The sequence below is a fragment of the Microcaecilia unicolor genome, chromosome 10, assembly GCF_901765095.1.
Source record: "Microcaecilia unicolor chromosome 10, aMicUni1.1, whole genome shotgun sequence".
Classification (NCBI taxonomy): Eukaryota; Metazoa; Chordata; class Amphibia; order Gymnophiona; family Siphonopidae; genus Microcaecilia; species Microcaecilia unicolor.
The window spans coordinates 22136689-22149963 of record NC_044040.1 but is presented as its reverse complement, the minus strand read 5'-3'; the positions used below and the strand labels follow the sequence as shown (position 1 = coordinate 22149963).

Sequence of the window (13275 nt, the reverse complement as noted above, 5' to 3'; positions counted from 1 at the left end):
GGGTGGGAAAAAAATTTTCCACCTGGCAACCCTGCTGCCCAGTGCTTCACCACCATCTCTGATCATAGGAGTGGTAACTGTTCCAGCGCTATTTTTAGAGCGCTGTTTGGAACAGCGCAGGGCTTTTGATCATGTGCACCTGAGAGACCAGTCACAGGTCAGGAGACTGGTGTCATTCTTGCTGGGTCTGCTGCTCCCTGTCTGAGATCAGATATATGTGCAGATCCTACGGGTTCTATCAGCTCTGCTGGGAGCTTAAGATTTCATCTCTGAATCATGTGATAGTTCACAGCAGCTCTTTAATGCACTCCTGCCACCACTGGAGCCGACTCTGTGGGTGCTGTGGGTACTTGAGCACCCCCAATATTGAGAAAATTCCTTGTATGTGTCCAGAGAGGGGTTATTTCCATTGGGCTTAGCACCCCCAATAATTTTGAAAAGTTGGCTCCTATGCCTGCCACCATGATCCCACTAACCTTCCATCCACACAATTTTCTGCTCTGAGGATGAGATAAAAATCTCAGTTCCCCACTCCCTGCCCCTTTACTCTGCTGAGTCCTAACTGCACTGCCACTGAACTTCTCACGAACTCTTCCCAGGGGAGGCTTTGAAACTGAATGGAATCTGCTTATCCCATCCTCTCTGCACTGTGACCCACCTCTGGGATAGCATTAAGAACAGACCCCTGCTTTCGCTAATTTCCTGAAAGCACTGCAGCAACCAGAGAGGCCTGAACCGTACTTCTTTTAAGCTCAAAGCTAGTAGGAAGTGAAAAGCGCCTGAAGATAGCAGAAAAGCTGCAATGAAGCCATGATTCACGGAGACAAATCTCAGCGCCTTCCCTGGTACACTGAGTAGGAGGGAAAGGCCTATGTGTATCTCAGATCAAATTTATTTCCCGGATAAGCAGGTTTCTAAAGTGCTCCAATAAGGGTAATGAGGCGGAAAACTCTGCAGGGAGCATAACTCAGGCTTGTAGCCAAGTTCTCAGGACAATGACTTCCTTTCACAAAGCAAAGCCAGACCCTGGCCATCCAAGTGCAGAGTAGCCAAGCCCCTGTGTGGTAAACAGAACACATCACAACTCAGCACTGGAGCATCACAGGACAGAACACTAGCATCTTCCCGGGCGAATGAAACAGAAATCCCTCTGTAGGCCTACATCTACTGCACTGCTAGGTAGATTTTAGTTCTTTATGTATTTAAGGACACTGAGTGCAAATTTCAGGAACACCCCTGATCCGCCCTTGGCCCTCTATAGCCACACCCCCTTGTCAGATCTGCGCATAAAATTTATGCATGGATCCCAGTGTCTAAAGATGTCTATTATCTATTAGGATTTATTTACCGCCTTTTTGAAGGAATTCACTCAAGGCAGTGCACAGCAAGAATAAGTCAAACATAAGCAATAGACAATTAGAGCAATAAAAATATTCAAATAACAGTACAAAGTATGGCACAGTATACTACATTACAATGTCTACACAATACACACCATCCGCATAGATGTAGAACTGAGTGTCCATCGACCAAATCAGCTTGGCTAATTCTATGAAAACTCTAGATTAGATGTTCCAAATTATTCTTCAGACATCCTGCTCATTGTCAGGCTATATCCATCCCCAAAATTTTATTAGTGTCCTGGGGGGTTACCACTGCCATCCATCTCGAAAATTCCTTCATGCATATCTTTGGGCCTGAGTTTGTCCACAAATGTGAATTTTTTTCCCACAATTCTGGCAGAATGATTCCCACTTCAGGCACAGGCAGCTCCTTGTGACTCTGGGCAAGTCACTTAACCCTCCATTGCCCCATGTAAGCCGCATTGAGCCTGCCATGAGTGGGAAAGCGCAGGGTACAAATGTAACAAAAATAAAATAGATACTATTGGAGATTCTACATGGAATGTTGCTACTATTGGAGATTCTACATGGAATGTTGCTATTCCACTAGCAACATTCCATGTAGAAGGTTGCGCAGGCTTCTGTTTCTGTGAGTCTGACGTCCTGCACGTACGTGCAGGACGTCAGACTCACAGAAGCAGAAGCCTGCGCGGCCACATTGGTGATCTGCATGTAGAATCTCAAATAGTAGCAACAGTGGAGGAGTGGCCTAGTGGTTAGGGTGGTGGACTTTGGTCCTGAGGAACTGAGTTCGATTCCCACTTCAGGCACAGGCAGCTCCTTGTGACTCTGGGCAAGTCACTTAACCCTCCATTGCCCCCATGTAAGCTGCATTGAGCCTGCCATGAGTGGGAAAGCGCAGGGTACAAATGTAACAAAAATAAAATAGATACTATTGGAGATTCTACATGGAATGTTGCTACTATTGGAGATTCTACATGGAATGTTGCTAGTGGAATAGCAACATTCCATGTAGAATCTCAAATAGTAGCAACAGTGGAGGAGTGGCCTAGTGGTTAGGGTGGTGGACTCTGGTGCTGAGGAACTGAGTTCGATTCCCACTTCAGGCACAGGCAGCTCCTTGTGACTCTGGGCAAGTCAGTCACTTAACCCTCCATTGCCCCCACGTAAGCCGCATTGAGCCTGCCAGGAGTGGGAAAGCGCGGGGTACAAATGTAACAAAAAAAAATCTCCTGCCTGTTATAACCAGCGCTCGGGAAGGGTGATTCATTTTACAGAGCCCTTTAAAGAGGGAAGCACTGTGAGAGAACTCTGAGGAGCATCAGTCTAGCCTTCAGGAGCAGTTTTGTTTGTTAAGAACACAGAGTGGTATCAATGAGACCTTACATCAACCACATTAAAATTTGTCATACCTTAGATCGTTGTGGTTCTCTTACCTGAACGGTTCTCACAGTGCCAGGGTCGTCGGAGGAATCCGCTGGGGGATATCTCAGCCGTCTGCCAGTACCCCTATGGGGAGAATCAAAGCATGACATTCCCTGAGATTTGCTGCACAAGATCAGAAAAAATTTGTATGAGAAACAGGATGTGATAGGAACAATGTCAGTTCTGCTGTTTATCCCGTGAAATGCAAAATTTCAAATTACAGAAGACCGGGCGTAGAGACACCATGGGGTGGATTCAGTAAATGGCACTCAAAATTTGGCACCACTGAACAGTGTTCTATAATGGGGGTAACGGGATTTGCACCCTTTACAGAAAAGCATATGGCGTGGGAATATACGCTCAACTTCGGGCACAAGAAACTCCTCTCATAAGAGGAAAGGCTAAAGAGATTAGGGTTCTTCAGCTTGTAAAAGAGACGGATGAGGGGAGATATGATAAGTACATAAGTAATGCCACACTGGGAAAAGACCAAGGGTCCATCGAGCCCAGCATCCCACAACAGCAGCCAATCCAGGCCAAGGGCACCTGGCAAGCTTCCCAAATGTATAAACATTCTATACATGTTATTTCTGGAATTGTGGATTTTTCCCAAGTCCATTTAGTAGCGGTTTATGGACTTGTTCTTTAGGAAACCATCTAACCCCTTTTTAAACTCTGCTAAGCTAACCGCCTTCACCACGTTGTCCGGCAACGAATTCCAGAGTTTAATTATGCGTTGGGTGAAGAAAATTTTGATTGAGGCCTACAAAATCCTGAGTAGTGTAGAACGAGTAGAAGTAAATTGATTTTTTACTCGTTCCAAAAGTACAAAGACTAGGGGACACTTGAGGAAGTTATATGGAAATACTTTTAAAACAAATAGGAGGAAATATTTATTTCACTCAATGAATAGTTAAGCTCTGGAACTCTTTGCCAGAAGATTTGGCAACAATGGTTAGCGTATCTGAGTTTAAAAAAGGTTTGGACAAGTTCCTGGAGGAAAAGTCCATAGTCTGCTGTTGAGACAGACATGGGAAGCCACTGCTTGTCCTGGGCTGGGTAGCATGGATTGTTGCTACTAACTGGGTTTCTGCCAGGTACTTGTGACCTGGATTGGCCACTGCTGGAAGCAGGATACTGGGACAGATGGACCATTGATCTGACCTCATATGGCTATTCTTATGTTCTTATTTTACGCGTGGCCCAAAAATGAGGGCGCGGAAATGGGAGGGTCATGGGTGTTTCGAGGCAGATCAGGGGTGTGGTTTTGAGTTACACGTGTAATTATACAATGTGGGGGCTCCATGTTTTCGCTGGTGAAAATGGCGGCATCTACATTTATGCAAAAAACAGAAAGACCATCACTTACCCCCCCCCCCCCCCCCCCGTTTACTAATCTGCGCTAGTGGCTGCTGCGCGGCAATGCCGAAACAGCCCATTCAAAGTTAATGGTCTGTGACGGCATTAGCGCACGGCATAGTAAACATGGGGGGGGGGGGGGGTTAATAAAAATAAGAAACAAAAAATTAGAAAAAGAAACAGGCAGACAAAAATGAATTGGAAATGCCAAGAATAAAGACACCATGAACAGTGAAACACTAAAGAAAGAGGGACGTATTTCTCCAGTACTGAGAAAAATACAAAGACATAAAGGAGTAAACATTTTCATAGCTGGTTTATTACAAGTTACCCGACATGGGCACGTTTCGCCCTCAGGCTGCGTCAGGGGTAAAAAAAACTACAAAAAAACATTCAGTTTTTAACTGATATTGATTTGATATTATATTTTATTGTATTATGTTTTTAGATTTGATCTGTTTTTATTTTATATGATGTGATAGTGTTTTTAGATATGTTTTATTATCAAATATACAATGTGATGTTTATGTTTTACTCATTATATATTTTTATTTTGTAGTTTTTTTTACTCCTGACACAGCCTGAGGGCGAAACGTGGCCACGTCGGGTAACTTGTAATAAACCTTCTGTTACCCTTCTGTTCTATTTTTTTGTCTTTTTTGATCTGTTTTTTTTCTTTTGATTTGCTATTTCTGTGGCAGATCTTTGCCTTTTTTTGTTTCTGTCTACATTTTCATAGCTGACATATTCCACACTTTAAAAACTGAAAATAAAACCATCTTTATATCTCTGTTGTCTAATCGTTTTATTTTTCTGATTGGTTTGGTCCTGACCTCTCTTTTCCACTTTCTTTTGTTGACCTTTTCCTGGGTATCATTTCCATTTTCTGTTTCTCCTCTCTGTTTCTTCTTTCTTTCATCCTATACATCTGTCTCTCGCACTGAACTTTGTTTCCTCTTTTTTTTTTGCCATTTTCTTAATGTTCCTATTCTATATACCCATAGCTAGATTTTATTCCTTCATCCTTCCTCCAGTACTCAATACCCCCTTTCACCTCTCATAAGTAGATAAGTACATAAGTAATGCCTCACTGGGAAAAGACCAAAGGTCCATCGAGCCCAGCATCCTATCCACAACAGCGGCCAATCCAGGCCAAGGGCACCTGGCGATCTTCCCAAACGTACAAACATTCTATGCATGTTATTCCCGGAATTGTGGATTTTTCCCAAGTCCATTTAGTAGTGGTTTATGGACTTGTCCTTTAGGAAACCGTCTAACCCCTTTTTAAACTCTGCCAAGCTAACCGCCTTCACCACGTTCTCAGGCAATGAATTCCAGAGTTTAATTACACGTTGGGTGAAGAAAGATTTTCTCTGATTTGTTTTAAATTTACTACACTGTAGTTTCATCGCATGCCCCCTAGTCCTAGTATTTTTGGAAAGCGTGAACAGACGCTTCACAGGCACCTGTTCCACTCCACTCATTATTTTATATACCTCTATCATGTCTCCCCTCAGCCAGTTTTCCATCTCTCACTTACTAATCCTTCCATTCCCCACCCCCCCATTTCTTCTTCAATCTCCTATTCCTTCTTTCTACTCCACCATTTCTTCCCTTTCTATTCATCCCCTACTCAGACTTATTTATCTCCTTCTGCCTCTTGACCTCTCACGAACCCCAGCTCCTTCCCCATCCCTCATCATCTCTTTACCTCCAGTCCCATTTTTACCTCTCTATTTCCATCTCCTTTCACTCCTTTCAAAGACCTGTCCTCTTCCTTTACCTCTCATCCTCTCCACAGCGCTCTGACCACTCCCCAATTCTTTAATGCCCTTCATAGTATCTACCCATCTTTTTCTCCTACAGGATCACAAGGGTTGTAGGGTGAGAGAGGGTCAGATGAAATGGTCCATCAAGCTCAGAATCCTTTTTGGCCTACCTGGATCATGTGGAAGACCTTTGCCAGGAGATCCCCTCCCTGTTACTCCCAAAAGAGGTGGTTAATATGGACAAACCTGTTATAAACTCAGCTACACTACAGCCTTCACACCATAATTGTGTATTGACTGAAAAAGGACTTTGTTAAATTGATTTTAAATCTGTTCCCAAGTAGTTTTAAGGAGTGCCTCCTAATCTAGTATGATTTGAAAAGGAAAATAACTGCTCCTTTTTAACTTGTTCCATACCATTATAAACTATCATCTCGTCTCTCGGTCATCTCTTGTGCAAATTGAGGAGTCCTAATCTGTTTAGCCCTTCTTCACAGGGGAGCCGTTCCTCCCCTTGTATCATTTTTATTGCCCTTCTCTGTACCTGTGCCAGTTCTGCTATGTCATTCTTAAAATTTTTAAGATGTGGTGACCAGAACTGCACATAATACTCAACATGTGGTCGAACCACAGAACTGCAAAAGCATTAAGATATTCTCAGGTTTATCCTCTGTTCCTTCCTGAAAAAAGGTGGTTTTTGCCTTTTTTTTTTTGTTTTAATCCCTGCTGCATACTGAGCTGAGGATTTCAATGCATTGTCTATAGTGATTTAGACACCCTTTTCCCGTTTGGTAACTTAACTGTGGAACCCAGGATTAATTTTCCCTATCATTCTACACATTCAATTTCATCTGTCATTTAGACGTCCAGTTCCCCACCAGTTCCTCTCAGTCTACTCATGTTTTAATTCTTTTGGATAAATGATGTGTAATCTGCAAATCTGATCATCTCACTCGCTGCTCCCTTTTCCAAATCATTCATTCATGAATAAGCTAAACAACAGATGGGTCATCCACTATTCTCTTCTCTCTATTTAGTCCTGCTCCTTGTTTCCTGTCCTTTCATCAATTACCAGTTCACAATAGGGCATTGCCATGACTTTCCTGAGGAGTGTTTCTAAAAAGGACTTTAACAAGTTAGTTACTTCTTCTTAGGGAATAGAAATCCTCGGGAGACGTATGTGTTAGGCGGGGAGAGTCTGATAGGAACGGACGGGGAGAGGGATCTTGGGGTGATAGTATCTGAGGATCTGAAGGCAACGAAACAGTGTGACAAGGCGGTGGCCGTAGCTAGAAGGTTGTTAGGCTGTATAGAGAGAGGTGTGACCAGCAGAAGAAAGGGGGTGTTGATGCCCCTGTACAAGTCGTTGGTGAGGCCCCACCTAGAGTATTGTGTTCAATTTTGAAGGCCGTACCTTGCGAAGGATGTAAAAAGAATTGAAGAGGTGCAAATAAAAGCTACGAGAATGGTAAGGGATTTGCGTTACAAGACGTATGAGGAGAGACTTGATGACCTGAACATGTATACTCTGGAAGAAAGGAGAAACAGGGGTGATATGATACAGACATTCAAATATTTGAAAAGTATTAATCCGCAAACGAACCTTTTCCGGAGATGAGAAGGTGGTAGAACGAGAGGACATTAAATTAGATTGAAGGGGGGCAGACTCAAGAAAAATGTCAGGAAGTATTTTTTCACGGAGAGAGTAGTGGAGGCTTGGAATGCCCTCCCGCGGGAGGTGGTGGAAATGAAAACGGTATCAGAATTCAAACACGCGTGGGATAAACATAAAGGAATCCTGTTCAGAAGGAATGGATCCTAAGGAGCTTAGCCGAGATTGGGTGGCAGAGCCGGTGGCAGGAGGCGGGGATAGTGCTGGGCAGACTTATACGGTCTGTGCCAGAACCGGTGGTGGGAAGCGGAGCTTGTGGTTGGGAGGCGAGGATAGTGCTGGGCAGACTTACACAGTCTGCGCCCTGAAAAGGACAGGTACAAATCAAGGTAAGGTATACACAAAAAGTAGCACATATGAGTTTATCTTGTTGGGCAGACTGGATGGACCATGCAGGTCTTTTTCTGCCGTCATCTACTATGTTACTAGACCTTTAATGGAAGAAGTAACTAACTTATAACTTATTAAGCCACATTGAGCCTGCAAATTGGTGGGAAAATGCAGGATACAAATGCTACAAATAAATAAAGAACGTATTGCCTTCAAGATTTGTACTTTGGTTCACAAAACAATCCATGGCCTAGCTCCGAGCTACATGACTTAAATTGACTTACCTAGGGTTACCATATTTGGTCCCCCAAAAAAGAGGACACATGCCCTGCCCCCACCACACCCGCCCCCTTTCACACCCTCCAGAAATCCGGACAAACGGGCAGACTGGCAAAACCCGCCCGGTTGCCCGGACATGTCCTCAAAAAGAGGACATGTCCAGGTAAATCCGGACATATTGTAATCCTAGACTTACCAATTAGAAACACAAATGAATCAGCAAGAACGTACCTAATCCTTCACTTCCCAAGATGTAAGGGCCTGAAGTATAAATCAATATACGGATTCAGTTTTTCCTACATATGCACACAGCTCTGGAATACACTACCAAAAGACCTGAATACCACAAATAATCATCTACAATTCTGAAAAAACCTAAAGACTCACCTGTTCAGGAAGGCATACCCCACAGAACCGACATAAACACCGAATAATGAAACACAACAATTAAACTAGGAAACAGACAGTACTCAATCCCCTACCACGTGATCCTACCCTAGCAATCTGCTTGGGATGAACCACACCAAATCTAATTAACTGTACTTCCACACACTGTATTTGTTCACACCGGAGTATGTAACCACCTCTCCGGAACTATGAAAGCCACATTGAGCCTACTAATAGGTGGGGAAATGTGGGATACAAATGTAACAAATAAATAAATAAATTTGTTAGTCTCACTCACACACAGAAGGAGTAATTCGGGCTGCACATACTGCAGCAGGACATGTTTATCCATTCCTACCCTAGCTGAGATAATATTTAACCATCTGTCTGACCTCATGTACAACTTTCTTTAAATCAGTCACCTTACTTTCTAATTGTTCCTACTCTCTTACCTATCTATATGTTAACCATCTTTGCTTTACCCTTCACTATCAAATAAAATGTTCCATTACGTATTGTGTTGACATTGTAAGTAGTATACTATCCTGCTTATAATCGAAATAGAAAAACGCCTATATTGTGACCCAAATCGGGAGATAGACGTTTGTCTCACAAAAACGAATAAAGCGGTATAATCGAAAGCCGAATTTGGACGTTTTCAACTGCACTCCGTCGCGGATGCGGACAAAGTTGATGGGGGCGTGTCGAAGGCGTGGTGAAGGCGGAACTGGGGCGTGGTTATTGGGCGATCAGAGATGGGCGTCTTTCGCCGATAAGGGAAAAAAAATATGCGTTCTTAGCGAGAATTTAGGGCACTTTCCCTGGACCCAGTTTTTCCACAAATAAGGCCCCAAAAAGTGCCCTAAATGACCAGATGACCACTGGAGGGAATCGGGGATGACCTCCCCTGACTCCCCCAGTGGTCACAAACCCCCTCCCACCACAAAAAATGATGTTTCACAACTTTTTATTTTCACCCTGAAATGTCATACCCACCTCCCTGGCAGCAGTATGCAGGTCACTGGAGCAGTTATTAGGGAGTGCAGTGGACTTCAGGCAGGTGGACCCAGGCCCATCCCCCCCCCCACCTGTTACACTTGTGCTGGTAATTGGGAGCCCTCCAAACCGCCCCCCAAACCCACTGTACCCACATGTAGGTGCCCCCCTTCACCCCTTAGGGCTATAGTAATGGTGTAGACTTGTGGGCAGTGGGTTTTGAGGGGGATTTGGGGGGCTCAACACCCAAGGGAAGGGTGCTATGCACCTGGGAGCTGTTTTACCTTGTTTGTTTTTTTTTTGTAAAAGTGCCCCCTAGGGTGCCCGGTTGGTGTCCTGGCATGTGAGGGGGACCAGTGCACTACGAATCTTGGCCCCTCCCACGAATAAATGTCTTGGAGTTATTCGTTTTTGAGCTGGGCACTTTCGGTTTCCATTATCGCTGAAAAACAAAAACGCCCAGCTCAAAAAAAGATAAACGTCCATGTTTTTCGAAAATACACTTCGGTCCGACCCTTCACGGACCCGTTCTTGGAGATAAATGCCCATGGAGATAGACGTTTCCGTTCGATTATGCCCCTTCACGCCATACTTTGAATTGTTATTTTAATATTTTTACTGCTGTAATTGCCTATTGCTCGTGTTTGATCTATTCTTACTGTACGCTGCCTTGAGTAAGTTCCTTCAAAAAGGCGGTAAATAAATTCTAATAAATAAACAAATAAAAATAAATTGTAAAAATCCTAATACACTATCCCCAAATGCTATCAGAGCACAAAGGTTGCGCATGAAAATAATATGCGCTGACTTTGTAGAATATCTCCCACATGCAACTTAATTGTTTGATCGGATCTTAGTGTCACTCATTATCAATAATTGGTGCTGACTAGAACTCATTGGCATTAACAGTTAAGGCTGCAAATTGTATTTCTAAAATGTATCAAATTGTAGAAGTTTGCGAGCCCTACTTGTCCACCAACTGAGGCTCTCACTCACATTTTGCACCTACACTGTACCTATTACAAGGTGTCAGGAGTTGAAAAATATGAATATGAACAGGAAGAGATGATTCTTACCAGGAACTTGCTGGTCTTATCTCCGGGCATACTGGCGAACGTGATCTCAAGATCCAAAGGGAGGATCAGACTCAGCATCCCCTCCCCGTCACTCTTTTCAAAGATAATGGCCTCTTCACAGTCCACAAACAGAGTCATCTTGTGATTCTCTAGGTTCAAGGCCACTCGAGCCCACTGGGAATCAGCAAAGGGGGTCCCACCTGGGAAGAGAAGGGAGGCCGGATCCATGCTCTGTGCACTACGGTACTCCAGCCGTAGCTGGTTTGAGCGGGTGCTGGAGACCAGCTGGAGAAGCGGCCGCCCATCTCTTTTCATTGCCCCTGGGGAGATAAAGGATATGATTGTCCCTTCATTATTCTTGGCTTGTTTGGCCACAAAGTGGAAGCCAATGGAGCTCTGCATGGTGGACAGCAGGTAGACAGAATAATCCCAGGGAAGGGTCAGGTGAGGGACCCGCTGGCGGAATTTCCAAGCTGGCACTTCAGGCTCCAGGCCCTGGGCCTTGCTGACTCCTCTGATAGATCGAGTAACGTTAAGAGCCTCCAGCAAGTCAATGACTGTGAAAACAAAGGAGGATTAACATGTGAGTTGGTTAATTGTTTCCATACCAGGATAAAGGTCAGAATTGAGGACAACTCAATGGAGTCTTAGCTGCTAATAAAACTACTGTACAAAGATGAACAATATGAACAACAGAATCAACCAAGGTCTAGTACCCTCCGATAAACAGCTGAACATTGGACAAATATCTTGCTTGGACTTAACGCTGTTTCAACATAAGGACATAGCTTCAATGATATATTAATGTCTCTTTGTGATATTTTTTTAATGCTCACAAAGGTTAAGGCATGGCCTTCCATGTGCAATTGGATCCAAACGATTCCTTATGTTATATGTACCAGAAAGCAGTGAGAAGAAATGAAAAAAACTGGGAGGACGACCAAGGATTCCAAAGACTGAAAAGATTTATAATAATAAAGATGTTTATTGAGGTATAAAGACTCGACACAACGATTTAATCATCCGTATAAATTCATCTTTATAAGTATTTATTTATCTATTTTTAAATGTATCTATTTCACGTTGTCTTATTTTGTCATTATTTGTTTTTTATGTATAATTACATAAATATGCAGAATAATCAATTTTTTTCAAAACGTATTTTAAATATTTGAATATATATATGTTGTCTACTTTTATATTGTGTTTTTATAATCTATCTATTCAAATTTTGATTACAGACTCCTGATGCAGGCCTAACGGCCAAAACACGACGTTGTGTCGGGTCAATAAACCTCTTTATTATTATAAATCTTTTCAGTCTTTGGAATCCTTGGTCGTCCTCCCACTTTTTTCATTTCTTGTTGTTGTCCGTGGGGTGTCTAGAGTTCTCCACCCTCTGGCGGATTTCTTCCCCAGAAAGCAGTGAGAACATTCCCATTACTTCATCTATGAAAGCAAGCTTCCACAGGAGGTAAAGGAGAATGTTCCTTCAAATTGTGAGGAACCTTTGACACGTTCATTTACTATTCACATTTCCCAGTTGCAGACGTGAGTGGAAAAATGCAAAATCAATGGATAATATTAATCCCTACTAACTTCTACTTTAAGGTGCAAGCATTCTGTCACAAGTAGCTACTACTGCAATTCCTCATTTGCACAGTGCCACCAGATATTTATTTATTAGGATTTATTTACCGCCTTTTTTAAGGAATTCACTCAAGGCAGTGTACAGTATATATGGGGCTACATAACTGGATAGATAGATGGCCCCTGCAATAGGGTCACTAGATCTGACATGTAGAGGGGAGCTTCACCGATCAAAATTCTGAAAATTGTAACATATAGTTTAAACTGCATTTGTGTGGCTATAGGGAGCCAGTGAAGTTTTGAATAAAAAATTTTAAGAAAATCATATTTAGATAAATCAAAAATTAGTCTAATAGTCTGATAACAGAGAAGACCTGAGGTCCATTGAGTCCAGTCTCCCTGATAACACAGAAGAAGACTAGAGATCCATGGAGTCCTGCCTACCTGATAGCACAGAAAAAGACTGGAGGCTGATGGAGCCCTGTCTACCCAATAACACAGAAGAAGACTGGAGGTTGATGGAGCCCTGTCTACCTAATAACACAGAAGAAGACTGGAGGTTGATGGAGCCCTGTATACCTGATAACACAGAAGAAGACTAGAGGTTGATGGAGCCCTGTATACCTGATAACACAGAAGAAGACTGGAAGTTGATGGAGCCCTGCCTACCTGATTACACAGAAGAAAACTGAAGGTCCATGGAGTCAAGTCTAGTTTTTATTGATAATTTCTTGAAAATTTACATTAAGTCTACCAGGAAGCATCCACACAGTAACAAAAAAAAAAAAAATTACCAGACAAAAACATGCCAATAGAACATAGCTCTTATCTTAGGTCATATTATGGGGAGAGTTTACAAAATAACAAACATGAATAATATTCATCAGGGTAAAAAAGCAAAGGAGTATGTGTTCCCCTTAAAGGCAACCAAACATTTACAGGGAAATCTCAAGAAAAAACATTGCTCCCAGGGCAACAACTTGGCCCTAAGTTGGAGCAAACCCTTCCTTCTCATGTGCCTACTTGAT

At 42.9% G+C, this 13275-nt stretch overlaps 1 protein-coding gene across 1 annotated transcript in view; it reads right to left on the bottom strand.

Annotated features, from left to right (window-relative positions):
- KCP (kielin cysteine rich BMP regulator) overlaps nt 1-13275 on the bottom strand; it is a 198599-nt gene that overhangs the window by 170787 nt on the left and 14537 nt on the right. The window contains exons 2-3 of the mRNA XM_030216418.1: nt 10658-11214; nt 2801-2873 (exon numbers count right to left, since the gene is read on the bottom strand). Of these exons, the coding sequence (XP_030072278.1) occupies nt 2801-2873; nt 10658-11214 (630 nt within the window). The remainder of the gene's footprint in view (nt 1-2800; nt 2874-10657; nt 11215-13275) is intronic.